Source organism: Rhizopus delemar, genomic scaffold (assembly GCF_000149305.1).
Source record: "Rhizopus delemar RA 99-880 supercont3.2 genomic scaffold, whole genome shotgun sequence".
NCBI classification, from domain to species: Eukaryota; Fungi; Mucoromycota; class Mucoromycetes; order Mucorales; family Rhizopodaceae; genus Rhizopus; species Rhizopus delemar.
In genome coordinates this window covers 880,634-894,931 of record NW_027137828.1, presented here as the reverse complement: position 1 = coordinate 894,931, position 14,298 = coordinate 880,634, and the positions used below count along the sequence as shown (strand labels likewise).

Genomic DNA, 14,298 nt, shown 5'->3' with positions numbered 1-14,298 from the left:
ATTGAAGTGCCGCCTGTAGACGTACACTGTAAGAAAACAGTTAAATATATATAAGTGTGAAGTTAATGTGATATCTGATTAATGTCTTTAAATTTTTCTTGATACAGACTTTCTTGATGTATTCTGCGAAGGAGTATAGTTGCTCTAGCAGCTGCCTCATTTGGCCAGAAGGGCGAGCCATCAAAAACATGTTTCCAATGATTTCTCCATAAGCACAGTACACCGCAGGCAACTACTTGGAAAGAATCAAGATGCCAGTGCGCACGCACTGTGGCTGAGATTGGGTTTGGTCGAGAGATTTCGTCAAAAGTCAGACGTGAATTCTGGTCAAAGAAACGAGTTAAAAGTGTATCCCACATAGGCTGTTTAAATGGACAAGACCATAGGAAATGTTCATCAGATTCGATTGCACCACAGAGCATACACAGTTCATCAGTAATAGTATTAGGCATGAGTTTGTGCAGTCGGGAGCGTGTTGGTAGCTTGGAATGATAGAGACGCCAAAGAATGGTTCGTGCTGGGTGAGGAATTGAGGCGTGCCAAAACTGTGTCCAGGATGACTTGCTGGCTCGAGGATAATGTAAAGATAGACTAGTTAGCGGAAGCTTGTCGATTTGCCGGAACCATTTTGTTGATAAATTTTCTATAGGAGTGCCATCTGGTAGGGACGTGCTAACGAGAGAATGGAATTCCGGCGCTGGACGAGGGCATTCCATGGAGGATATAAAAAGTCCAAGTGAGAGATCAGAGGTGCTTCTGAGTGCTGTAAAAAAATTTTCTTCTTTAATGTGACCTAGTGAGAGGAGGTCAAAATATGCCTCGGATCGATTACGTTGCTTTCTCGACAGAAAAGAAGTGATTGGTGTAAGCCTTCCATCCACGGTGCTGAATCTATATAGGTCTTTAACCAAACTTGATTTCCAATAATTGTAAGTATGGTCAGGATCGTTGGTAAGCAGGAGCGGGCATATTCTGCTCAAAGAGATCTCTGCAGCTGAGCTAGCATTTAGTGCCATCCAATTAATCTCAAAATCCATTTGGTCAATAGTTTTGAATAAGGCGTTAAAACAACCAATTTTGTGAAGATCGGTTGTGCGTCTCTCAGGGAGTAGTAACGGTAAAACAGATGATGGTGCAGACGACAAGGCACACAGAGTGTATTTCATGAGGCTGGTAGCAAATGAATCTGGATTGGTTGCTTGGTCGGGTGGGAGGAGAAGTGGAGTAAGCCATCGTAACTGCAAGGCAGAATGTTGTTTCGATGGGTCCAATATAGCAATACCGCCCTCGTTACGTGGACGCTGACAGTCTTGGAATTTCACAAACGGAAAGTTCTTCTGTTTCAAAAATGATATAATCACCGTACGTAGCCTCTGGAAGAAACTTTGAGGAGGAGACAAAACCCTTATATTATGCCAAACACGGCTAAGGAGGAGTGAATTGGCAACCATGCTGCGACCTAGTATGGACAACCGTCGCTGTGAGAGGATAGTAGCATGTTTCTCGAGTTTCACAATAAGACTGTCTAAATAACTGGACATTTGTTGGGCACTACTTGTGAGAGGATAACCAAGATAAATGGTAGCCGAAGATGCACGCTTGTCGTGCCACTGAGTGATTCCATTAGCAGAAAGCATTTGTCTCCAATCCTGGCGATCTTCCCCTGAAAGAGAGACAGCCAAAGTCTTGCCACGGTTCAAACGAGCGTTGGAAGCTTTACCGTATAGAGAAACTAAATGAAGTAGTGTTTGCAATTCTGTAGGTCGTGTAAGAAAAATCAGAACATCGTCTGCATAGGCTAGTGCTTTCTGGTTTTTTACTTTAAGTTTGCGGGTTGGAAAAAACATTTTGCGGATAAAAAATTGTTTTTTGCGGATGGCAGTTTTTTATTTTGCGGATAAAATTTTTTTTTTTTTGCGGATGGCAGTTTTTTATTTTGCGGATAAAAATTTTTTTTTTGCGGATGGTGGCTCGTTTTTTTGCGTCACCACAAAGTGCGGAATGTAAAAAAAAATGATTTAAGAAATTTCCATGGGGATTGTGAAATCTACAGAGGTTTTTCACATTCTAATCATCAACATTGGTTGTATGGTCAGCCTACGTCCCGCATCTTCCAATGGGGTCCTTTACATTGTATGGTCAGCCTACGTCCCGCATCTTTGTGAAGTTTACAGGTCTTGTACATGTATGGTCTGCCCACGTCCCGCATCTTGTACTCGTGCTTTGTAGACCTGATGACAAGCCAAGGCCTGCCTACGTCCCAGCTTGGTTTGAGAATGTGTTGGTCTCTCTCCTTTTTTTATTAGATAAGTGCAATAATGAAATCTTTTATTTTATTTACTAACAGGTTTAAGTGTAATAGTTTGTGTCTGTTGACAATTTGCCCCATGAAAATAAAGCCTCTATCCTCTGGAAAAGAAACCCTATTTTAATAAACTTTCTTAATGCAAGTTTCTATTTTCTTGTTACTGCAAATAAACAGTATCAGGAAATGGTTTTGTAAAAGTATTAAATCTTATTATTATCATTGTGTTTTTTAACTCCAATTAAATATTTTGAAATATTTTCATGTCTTTAACACAAGCGTATTGACTGAAACACTTGGACCTTTTTAATTCTTTAATTGAATTATTATTAAGCTCTTTACCACCAACTTTCCAGATAGTCATCAACTCGATATAAGCAATCCTTTCTGTTGAAGTTGTTTGAACTACGCAAATAAAAGGGTTATGTGTCCTGTTTTCGTGTAACGAAGTCCTCGAAAAAAAAACAGCCGTATTTTTGAAGTGGCTCTCTTATCCACATTTGAATAACTCAAATTCCAATGTCTAATAATAATTATTTCCTCAACACGCCCATTGACAAATGGTCAATGAAAGCTGCGTTTGAAAGTATAGAGGAAAATAACCCATTCAACAATGCGCGAGAAAACCTTCGAGGAATGAGAAGGGACATCAATGAAGCTTTGACAGTCAATGATGAAGAGACAGTAACCGCAGCAACAAAGGTTTTGCAAGACTGGCAAAAAATCAAGAAAACCCTTGTCCCTAAAAAGGATAAGAACCCATCCGTTGTCAATAACAATAACTATGGCAACATATTAATCGCGCAGCCAAATAATACAAGAATTGTGATTCATAACAACACTGATCCTGCAACAAGTTCTATCAGTGTAATTCCAAAAAAACACAATATGGAAGACCCAGAAGATGTCGATAGCTCAGAAAATGGAACCTGGGAGAGTCTTGAAAAACCAAAAAAAAAGAGAAAGTATATGAATGCCTATTTGAGTGGCTATTATGGTGAAACCGACTTTGGAAACATGGAAGGACAACACTCACACTGGAAAGTAAATGACATCGACGTGACAAAAGCCCTTCGTCAGTTTAGACAAGTGTCAGTTGAAGGAGCCCAGCAAAGAAAATTCTTGTCTAACAGTCGGGTGTTGTCATTATCCTTTATATTCTTATTCTCCCTTGTAAACAATTGCGTATTATCCAAGTTACCCCCTGATCATCAAAAGGTCATATTACGAAGTTTTAATTCCAAACAGCATTTGAAACCAATTGATCCTGAAGTGATGATTGCATGTCAACAAATGCATAGTATTTTAATTAATGACGAAATGACTTTGGACGAAGCAGAAGAGGCCATTGATCGAATTAAGGCAACAAGCCAGAATACATGTGTCAAAATTGTAACAAAAATTGTATCAAATCTGTCAATCAAATTCTTTAACAGACACAACTCCAACAATCAAACACAAGGAGAGGCTACACTTATTATTGAAAATATTCGTCCTTACCTGAATAATTGTATTGTTTCTCGAATTGAATCGGTTAAATTTGAATGGTAACTACCCAAAAATGGTTTTTCTATTTTAATTCGAATACTAACCAATTATCAAGGCTAACCTACAGATTGTCTCTGCCATCCGATGGCCAGATCATGATTCCAGACTTAGCGCTTTTTATTGAACCTAATTCAGGCACCAAATACGAGTTGTTCTTTGTAGAAGTAAAGAGAAAAGGCAATTACCAGAACAACCACTTGGAAGACGACCTAGTTAAACTAGGAAAAGAGATGCATACGGCGTTGAACAAGTTGGTGAAGAAGAAGGTTAGAAATCCTGAAGTTGTTGGATTACTAGTAGAAGGTAATTAATATCAAGATATTGCTTTTAATACACAATAACTAAAGTACTTTGAGCAGATTGTCGCGCAGTTGCCTATAAAATGAATTTGGAATATAACGGGCAATACCAGATGATTGAAATAAGCCGATTTTACTTTACAAGAGAAACTGTTGATGATATTCTCTTGATACCAGCGATTGTCACAAAACTCAACCAAATTAAGGACATTATTGAGACTACCATCACCAACATATATCGTTGTATCAGTGGTGATGAAGAGTTGGTTGATTTGACCCCGTATACCCGCCAAGCATGTAAAACACCCGTCTCCATATTGGTGTAAATGATAACGAGTGCAGATGATATAAAAAGACAAAACTAAGTTATTTTATTCAAAGTAAAAAACAAGAATAAAAATAAGTAAAGAAAACTACAAGAATATAATTTGAGTTCAATATTTTTACCATTTGTTAATTATTAATCTAAATTAGTGTTATTGGTTATGTCATGTTTTATATCATTAGTTATTATCTTAAATCGTTTACTCTATAAGGTTAAATTAGCAACTCCTCTTGGATAGTTTATTAGTCGATATAACTAATTGGTAAACTATTGTTGACTCAAACTCTAGAATGTGCAACAAAATCGTTAATCTCGTTATTCTTCATTCACCAGTTATAGCAATCATTGATATGTAGGTAGAAAACGGGTTGATTGATTAAATCTATTGTTGAGGAATTATTGACCATGTTGTGTATATTTTTTTATTGTCAGTTTATTAGAACAGTATTGGTTGATAAAGTATGATTTAGCTCCGTCATTGTATTGATGAGCATCTGGAAAGTTGATGGCATGTCCCAAGAAATGGAGAGTATGGATAGATGCCTTCAACTTCTTTAGCCCACACCTCACTTTCACTCAAGATGATGTATGCTCAATCCTCTGGTCTTTTCAGCGGTTTCCTTTTGTTGACAATACTGATCTCTGGACTCTCAGCTGCTGCGTGCTCTCTGTTATCTGGCGTGCCCATTGGAGATCTACTATTGACGGCTTTCCTTTTATTGATAAACAGTTGGTCACTCGTGCTATGTCGCAGTTTGCCACCCTCAAAAGGGGCAGGCTCGACCTTGACTAGCATGTTCAATCGCTTACATTCTGTTTCTTCTGGTTCACACCGCTCTCAGACGTGTGACTCCTATTATATTATATTTTATAAATAAAAATAAACTATTTATTTACAAAAAAAAAAAAAGTTGATGGCAAAATACTTACTAATAATTCAATTAAAGAATTAAAAAGGTCCAAGTGTTTCAGTCAATACGCTTGTGTTAAAGACATGAAAATATTTCAAAATATTTAATTGGAGTTAAAAAACACAATGATAATAATAAGATTTAATACTTTTACAAAACCATTTCCTGATACTGTTTATTTGCAGTAACAAGAAAATAGAAACTTGCATTAAGAAAGTTTATTAAAATAGGGTTTCTTTTCCAGAGGATAGAGGCTTTATTTTCATGGGGCAAATTGTCAACAGACACAAACTATTACACTTAAACCTGTTAGTAAATAAAATAAAAGATTTCATTATTGCACTTATCTAATAAAAAAAGGAGAGAGACCAACACATTCTCAAACCAAGCTGGGACGTAGGCAGGCCTTGGCTTGTCATCAGGTCTACAAAGCACGAGTACAAGATGCGGGACGTGGGCAGACCATACATGTACAAGACCTGTAAACTTCACAAAGATGCGGGACGTAGGCTGACCATACAATGTAAAGGACCCCATTGGAAGATGCGGGACGTAGGCTGACCATACAACCAATGTTGATGATTAGAATGTGAAAAACCTCTGTAGATTTCACAATCCCCATGGAAATTTCTTAAATCATTTTTTTTTACATTCCGCACTTTGTGGTGACGCAAAAAAACGAGCCACCATCCGCAAAAAAAAAATTTTTATCCGCAAAATAAAAAACTGCCATCCGCAAAAAAAAAAATTTTATCCGCAAAATAAAAAACTGCCATCCGCAAAAAACAATTTTTTATCCGCAAAATGTTTTTTCCAACCCGCAAACTTAAAGTAAAAAACCAATAAATAACATGTTCTATTGAGCAGCCCTCGTAAGTGAAAACAATATGTACAGTTGAAGCAATTTATTCATATATTTACAAAAAACTTGATAATATAATATAAAAATATAGAAAAACTTTATTGATAATAAAAAGAATAAAATAAATGTGAGAAAAGTGAAAAAAAAACTACAATTTAGTATAATGACCAAAAACAAGGTCATATCCTTCAAACTCATAAAGGATCTTATCTTTACGCTTATAACCGCCGAATTGGTCTATAGTGCGAACCAATTTTTTAATATTATCCACTTGCTGAGTATCATCAACGTGAGAAGAAAAGTATGTGACTGTAAAAGCACCTGGTTGGAAAATATCAACGACTTGACGAATCAGTTTGCGAACTGCTTCCTGGTATCCATCACCTTGCTTGCCTGGGTTTTCCAAGGGTTTGATAGGGATTGTGGTTTCAAAAGATGCATAAGAACATTGGGGCTCAGGAGTAACGTGAATAGTATAATAGCCATCACCCAGCAAACCATTACAAGAATAACCACAAGGTTCGAATAAGAACGCGTCCACGTCTGCTTCAGGATAAAGTTTGTCTAAGCCAGTTTCTGCGTCCACACGATTTCCACCCTCAAGTCCAGAAGGCTCATCTTCTCTGTGATAAAAGGCACGCATGGCTTCAGGGTCCAACTTAGTCATGAGAATTTCAATCGTTTCATCATGAGCGCGGTATCCTGCGGTAGAAGAAGAGATGATGGGAAAACTGTGTGGGTTATGAAGACTAATTGATTTGTTTCCATCCATTTTGTACCAAGCGTAATCGCTCATCCAAGACAAGCCATTTGTTTCTTTCATGAGTTGTTTCATGTCTGTTAAATTTTCAATGTGGTTTTGATGCTGGGAAATGTCTGGAGAAGTCAAGTAAAGATACCATTCGTCTGTGTTTGTATCACCAATAACATATGAAGCACCGTTGTCTAGTGTGACATATAAAGAGATGATCAGTAAAAAAAAAATTGAAACAAGGTAATTATTTACCAAAGTGAGCATCAAGATATTTTACTTCTTCTTCCCAACTTCTATGTGGTCCAGGTTGTTTATCGGGAAACATGAATGATTTTCTAGAATAAAACAGACGATAGACATTATCATATCCACAGCGTGTTTTTGCAATTTCCAACATATATGGAAGAGCCTTTAAGAGTGTTGTTGTTCCACATGTTTTAAGGATAATCTTATGAGGATAGACAAACATGGAGGATTCGCTGAAGAGAAAAGTATAATTTGGTTGAGCACAAAAATTCTTCTTCGCGTTCCTCCTTTTTTACTCAGACATCACTTTCTTACCTGAGTAAATAAGCATCAACATGATCATTTCTTATGACGTTGAGCACCGTACATTTAACAGTAGCAAGCATTGAGTCCCACAAGGCGCGATCAACAGTTCTAAGATCATTAGAGAAACCAAGAGAAAGATTGATTTGGGAATCATTGGGTGTTGCGGGTGTAGATTCTTCTGAATCAGAATTATTATTGGATAAAATAGCCTGTTTAAAGGGAGCTGGCGAGAACCAGATTTCAAGTAGTTTTTCAGGTCCTTCAAAGCAACCGTGTTCGGCGGAATAGTTGGTACCAGAAGGAGGGGGGGCAGTGGGTTGAGGAATGATGTTGTAATCCATTAGAGTTTTTAGAAAGTAAGCGTAAAGTTGTGTAGAAAAGAGTTTTTTTTTAAGAGATTTTTGTTTTTTAGATGTTTTGTTATAAATAGTTAATTAGTTAGAGTGAGTATGTCAAGACCAAAAGTTAGAGAAGTGAAGCCGGAAAGGTAAGCTGATTAAATAACGAACTAGATTGTTTGTATAATAATCAATTTGCATAGAAAGCATATAACAAATAAACTGGAAGTTTTTGCTTTTTTTTTATAAATTCAATAAGTTACTATTGTTGATGGTTGGGTAAAAAAAAATAGCCATTCCTATACCCAAGGTAATAAAGGGAGAGGGGAAAACTTTTACAAAAAGTAAAGATCTTTAATATTCTTTTGGCGTCAGACTATTTATACAAAGAAAATTTTTTTTCTATGGCGTGACTTGCTTATGCCATGTATCTGAGTTTTGTGTACCCTACCCATTCCAAAATCCATGAACATACGGTATTGGATACGGGAAAAAAAGAAAAGCACAAAGTTTTAAGTTTATGATACAAAGCTATTCACTCATTTGCAAAGAATTGTCTTTAACTGCTTATGAATCATACTGTGCTTTAACAAAATATAGTATCAACTTGGGTCATGGCATTGCGTATACTATAAAAGGACTAGTCGTGTATTTTATTTGGTAAAATATAAAACTTTTTGCGGCACAATGTTTCCTGTTCTAAATTGGGGTTTTTTAAAAATAAATTGCAAGGATTCAATCTTGATTTTGATCCTTTCTAAATTGCGGCTTTGCTTGGGCCGTACTTGCCGTTTTCAAAGTACTAATTTACATTTTATATATATTCCTTTCCTCATACCTAGCATTTTGAGGGATACGTTCATTGTAAAAGCGACAAGGAAGGTATTGTACATAAATAAGGCGGCAATACAATGGGTTGTGAAGAAAACGGTCCTTTCATTTTAGTTTGACTTTATACCAAGACCCAAAGGCGCCTATTTTAAATGTTAAAGATGCAAAACTTGAAGAAAAAACTATGATGTTGTAAAAGAAAAGTCCAAAAAAAATAAATGATTATTTCAAAACTACTAAGATGTCTATGTCTTTTCTAAAGTTACTGTAATATAGAATAGCATAAGCATAATAACGGCTGTAAATGTCTATAAATTTATTTATAAGCATTGCAATAGTTAATAACACCGAGTATTCATAATTTCTAAGGGTTACTATTGCTGTATTTCTTCAGGGGCTAATGATCTCGCATTCCGATTGGCTGCTATAAGTGATTTTTGTGTATGAGAATTTTATTTGGATGCCGCATTTTAGCTGGTCATCATAAGAAACATTTTTAATAACAGGGCTTGAACCCACAAACAGTAAGCGACCATGAAGATTGGAACTGGTGCTGTCGGACAAGAGACTAATCCAGTAGAAAGGTCTTGATCACTTCTCTAGGGAACTTTGCCCTTAAGTTTGATCTGCCATATAATTTCAACAATTAAATCTTGCATCAATTTAGGAATGCGACAAAAATCATTCCAGCTTTGTTATTTGATAGTAACATTGGGTATACGTATACACTAGAAAAGAATAAAAGTAATGCGCTTATTTTCAAGCTGAACAATACTTTGGCGGTTTACATAAGGTAAAATAATCGAATGAATATATTTATACGGATCATTATAATGATATAAATACTGATTAAACTGTATTAGGAGCTCTAGGTGAATGTTTTTCAGGATCTGCTTCATGCGTTAGCAAACAGATGAAGGAAAATTACATAAATGTTAAAATAAACATTGGCATTACAAAAAGACCTATTACAAGCATGCTCATTAGATTATTTAGCATAACTTATAAAAATTATGAATTGCTATTTTATTTATAACAAGTATCATACTAGTGATCAAAATCACAACTCTTCGCATCTTCTCTAAAAGAAACTCAGCTTGGAACAGGAACATTATATATGTAATACAAAAAAAAGTTTGAACGTCTTTGTTTATACTTTTTATTTTATTAGCAAGTACGTTAATTTTAACTAATCAACAGCAAAACTAAGGTGAAGACGTGTTTTTCGAATCTGGATTAAAGGGTCGAGTGTTTGATGCTGATCTAGATGAAGCTGATGCTGATTCTATGGAAGCTGTAGAGGTTGTCCTTGACCTTGCATATGTTCTTACTCTTGAAACAATATCTTCTCTCAATGAAGAAGAATCACTATTTCGTTCAAACGCTTCTACAATAACAGGAGTTGTTACAATGGATGTAATAGTTGGTCTTGAGAAAGAAAGAAGAGATTCTGCAATGGAAAGTTTTCGAGCAGGCATCGTTGCGCTACGTCTAAGGGATTCTGTAGAGCTAGGGAGAGAGCCTGACGCGGTGTAAAAGCTAGAGCTGCCAATAATCTCACTGGTAACAGATTCTGACATCCTTTTAGGAAACGTTTTAGTTTCTATTGTTTTCATGTCAACTTCACGGTTAATTGTCTCAATCTTTAAAGCATCTGTTTCTATAGTTTCCACATTAATTTTGCTGCTTGTTGCTTTGGCATTTGGGGAGCCGTATTCTATTTCCATAGGTTCCATAGTGATCATTGTCGTTTCTACATTGATTTCTTGGCTTCTCTTCTCAGGCTCTACAACATCTGTTTCAATTTCTATTATTTCCGTGTCAGCTTCGCGACTCGAAATTTCAGTCACTAAAACTTCATTTTCAATTTCGATTGTTTCCATGTTAGATCCTTGAACTATTTCATTAGAGCTCACGCCTTCTTCTTCTTCAAGTTCCATTATTTCCACTTGGAACTCATCGTCCATTGATTCAATTTCTAAATCATCATCTTCAAGTTCTAAAGTAGTAATATGAGATCCACTATCTATCTCCTCAACTTCTAAAATCTCTTCATCTTCTTCAAACTCTAATGTTTCCGTACGATATTCATGCTCTACTGTTTCAGCTTCCACTGTTTCTATGAGGCTTTCAGATACTGACTCCTGTGAATCACTTTCAACTACCAGTCCTTCAATTTCATAATGTCCAATTTTAACATCATCAAATTCTTCTTCCTCAACTTCATATATCTCAACGTATTGGTCAGTTTTAATCTCTTTAGCTGTTTCTTTTTGGATCTCAATAAGCTCCTGAGGTTTCTCTTCTTCAGTTTGCTCTTCAGCACGGTCTTCATTAATTATAATGTCTTCAATCAACTGTTTGGAAGTTTCTGAAGGTTGTATTATTTTGAATTGAATCTCATCTTTTTCTCTAATTCTCAATATGTCCACGTCCGTGTGCTTTGTTGTAGATAAATTGGTTGCTTTTGCAGTTATATGATGCTCAAAAGCTTCTTCTTCGAGCGCTTCCTTGCTTTTTGTCGCAGCATGTTCTTTTTTCTTATGAACATCAATTGAATCTATTATGCTTTGTACATCTTGTGTTTCACCAGTTACCACCAATTCTCCAATGACACACGTTTGTTCCGTATTTTCTTTGGTTGCAAATGGGAATGATTCATCTTTTATAGGAATTTGCTCTTTTTCTTCTTTCAGCAATTCTCTTTTTTTGATAGTTACCAAGTCTTTTTCCGAAATAGTTAAAATTTTTTCTTTTAAGCTACTTTCAGCCAAATCATTTTCACTCTCTTTGGTTATTAGCGCCTCCTTTGCCACAGTTATCCAGTCTTCATCTGAAGGAATTAAGCATTCCTTTTCCGTAACCTTGTCAGTCAAAGTCTCTTCTTGCTTATCGATAATTTCTACTTTAACAACTTCTTTGGTTGGTGCTTGTTCATGTGTTTCAATAACTATTTCACTTATAGCTTTTTCCTTCTTGCTTCCTTCAAACTTCTCAGCGGATTCACCTCCAACCAAACCGCAATCTTGTTTTCCAATCTCTTTTGTAGATTTCTTCTCTAGATCATCTTTTTCCACAGACTCAATATTTGACTTTTCTTGATACTCTACAACCTTATTTTCTTCTGTGCTTTCGTTTTCACAAGGATTTACGGTTACTTGTTTCTCGACTTCAATAGATACCTTTTGTTCATCATTTTCTTCAAGAGTCTTTTCAGTACTCTTTGATAAGGAGCCTTCTTTGACTTGCAAAACGTTTGCTGACTTCATGCTAGCAATTATTTCAGGTTCTATTAAATCAGGTTGATAAATTTTGAGCTTATGCTGTTCATCAAAGCCAAAATTAGGATAGTGCTTCTTGCTATCAAAGGATGAGCTAAATGAAGGCCTTGATTCGTCTTGCTGATACATGTGAGAAGGTCTCATAATAGGCTTATTGCTAGGAATAAATGTATCTGTTGGCAAGGGCAGTGGCTCATTGTTACTTATATCGTCCATTTTTTGACTACTTGTCAGCATACTGAGCCTTTTTTGTGCTTCCTTTATCACATCTTCACTATAATAAGCCGTGTGCAAGCTCTTCTCTTCTTCATCTTCTTCTTTAGAATGGGTTAGGGGGAAAGGCGTATCCTGAGCTTCATAAGGTATCTCGCTCTGTGTTTCATAATGTCTTCTCTTAAATAAAGTTCCTCTTGAAAGGTCCAACTCTGCCTCTAAAAGAGACGCTACTGCATTTTGAGGCTGAGCTAACAGCAGTGACTCACGCTGTTGACGATACCTTTCCTTTTCTTGTTCGATTTCATTTGACAGATTCGACGTCATGCCACGAATGACTGGTGTACGAGGAGAGGATTGGCCAGACAAAAGAGCGCTAGGCAACTCTTCTTCCTCTTCTTCATTATTCCAAACAGATTTGAGTGCCGTGCTTTTCTTCCTTCTGGGAGCTTCAACTGCTGATTCAAGTTGTTCGAGATTATCCAACTCTTCCTGTTCCTTAACAGCACGATTTAGAGCTTCTGTCAAGGATTGCTTGAGGACCATGCTTTCACTCTGCGATTTGAGCTTTGTCAATGCGTCCAAGGGATTCCATGTCTCGATAGCAGGTCTTTTTGTTTGATGGGCCATTTCTAAAGACTCGCTCAGACAATAGGCAGAAGGCTGTAAAAAGTCATCTTGTTCTGTAAGGATCTCTTCATTGTGAAAGTAACTACTTGTTTCAAATTCAGGTGTAAGTACGACAGCAGGTGTAACAGCAGCTGAAGTATAAGGTGTCTTGCGATTAAATACCGATGTTTTATCCGAGGCAAAAAGACTGGAAGGCTGTTCTCTTGTTTCAACTAGAACTGAAGTTGATGAAACAGTATCAGTAAGCGGCCGCTTTTGGTTTCCGGACAAAGAATTACGTCGACTAGAGACAATACTTGATCTGCGGCTTCCAGAACGGCTACCGACTCTGCTGGCGGTACGACTACCTAGTGGTGATGGTGTGTATATGCCAGATTGCAGTTTGCTAGATGGTTTGAAATTGATTGGAATAAGATCTCTGTCGCTAACATCATCGTCATTTTCATCCTTGTGTAGGCCTGCAATCAATTCACCAATCCTTGTTTGAACTGAAGGGCTCAAGGCTTCGTCAATAGCAAACGCAGCAGCTGTATTGGTCGTCTTGTCTTCAGCCATGAGATTATCTTTTCCTTCGATAATCTTTTGATGACAATCAACGTCAATTATTTTTTCGTCCTCTTCTATAACTTTTATAGTTTCCTCAACTTGTTCTGTTCTGTATATTAAAATACCATAAGTTTCATTTTCGCCTTGTATTATTATTTTTTTTTTTTTTTTTTTGCTTACACTTTAAGGTTTTCTTCTTGCAGCTCAGTATAATTAGACTGAGAATGCTTATTTGTAGCCGCTTCTTGGACTTTCTCATGCATAACAGGAGCATCATTGGAGTTCAAAATAACATTATCATGCTCTTGGTTATCAACGTAATCATAGCTTTGATCGTGTATCTCTTCCTTCCCATCAATATGTTTGCAATCCTGGTTATATGTTTCCTCTTGTACTTTTTCTACATGTTCGTAAGTTTCTGTATGCACTTTCTGATCCTCATGCATTTTTCCACTATGTTCATAAGCATCTACATATACACTCTCTTCTATACTGCCAGCATGATTAATTTCTTCTTCTCGATTTTCAACTATAGAAAAAAGTCAGAGTTATGTACCTTTCTCCCTTTTTTGAAATATTATTTACCAAAACGATAATTCTCATCTTGCCAAACACGAGTAGGAGTGGGAAAATGCTCAGGATTGGCCTCCCAAGGAAAGGCAATCGGATAAGTCTCTTCGCGACTTTCTTGACGATTCTCTTCGTAATTTCTAAGGTGGCCTGTATTGTGTTCTTCCTGTGTTTGTGATTCACTTACATGCTGCTGTTCTTGAACATGTTCTACCTGATGCGATTCTTCTTGATAACATTCTTTTTGGTGATGTTCCTCATGACTATGTTCATCCTGATGATGATGCTCCTGATAAACTTCCTTCTGATGTTGCTCAACTTGATGAAATACTC

The 14,298-nt window shown here is 36.6% G+C and overlaps 4 protein-coding genes across 4 annotated transcripts; 1 reads left to right on the top strand and 3 right to left on the bottom strand.

Moving 5' to 3' along the window:
• Nucleotides 1–62: 62 nt before the first annotated feature.
• On the bottom strand, nt 63–1,847 carry RO3G_02559 (uncharacterized protein; the record flags this gene model as incomplete). Its single annotated transcript, XM_067657150.1, has 1 exon — nt 63–1,847. One exon carries the CDS (start codon nt 1,845–1,847, stop codon nt 63–65), a length of 1,785 nt encoding a protein of 594 aa, XP_067513251.1.
• A 977-nt stretch (nt 1,848–2,824) lies between these two features.
• RO3G_02558 (uncharacterized protein) lies at nt 2,825–3,856 on the top strand (the record flags this gene model as incomplete). The annotated part of the gene is made up of 1 exon (XM_067657149.1): nt 2,825–3,856. The coding sequence occupies one exon, from the start codon at nt 2,825–2,827 to the stop codon at nt 3,854–3,856; it is 1,032 nt and encodes a 343-aa protein (XP_067513250.1).
• A 2,542-nt stretch (nt 3,857–6,398) lies between these two features.
• Nucleotides 6,399–7,897, bottom strand: RO3G_02557 (adenosylmethionine decarboxylase; the record flags this gene model as incomplete). The annotated part of the gene is made up of 3 exons (XM_067657148.1): nt 6,399–7,195; nt 7,257–7,483; nt 7,566–7,897. The coding sequence occupies 3 exons, from the start codon at nt 7,895–7,897 to the stop codon at nt 6,399–6,401; spliced, it is 1,356 nt and encodes a 451-aa protein (XP_067513249.1).
• Nucleotides 7,898–9,914: 2,017 nt separating this feature from the next.
• On the bottom strand, nt 9,915–14,172 carry RO3G_02556 (uncharacterized protein; the record flags this gene model as incomplete). Its single annotated transcript, XM_067657147.1, has 5 exons — nt 9,915–10,010; nt 10,057–13,504; nt 13,576–13,924; nt 13,981–14,105; nt 14,153–14,172. 5 exons carry the CDS (start codon nt 14,170–14,172, stop codon nt 9,915–9,917), a joined length of 4,038 nt encoding a protein of 1,345 aa, XP_067513248.1.
• Between the last annotated feature and the right edge of the window lie 126 nt (nt 14,173–14,298).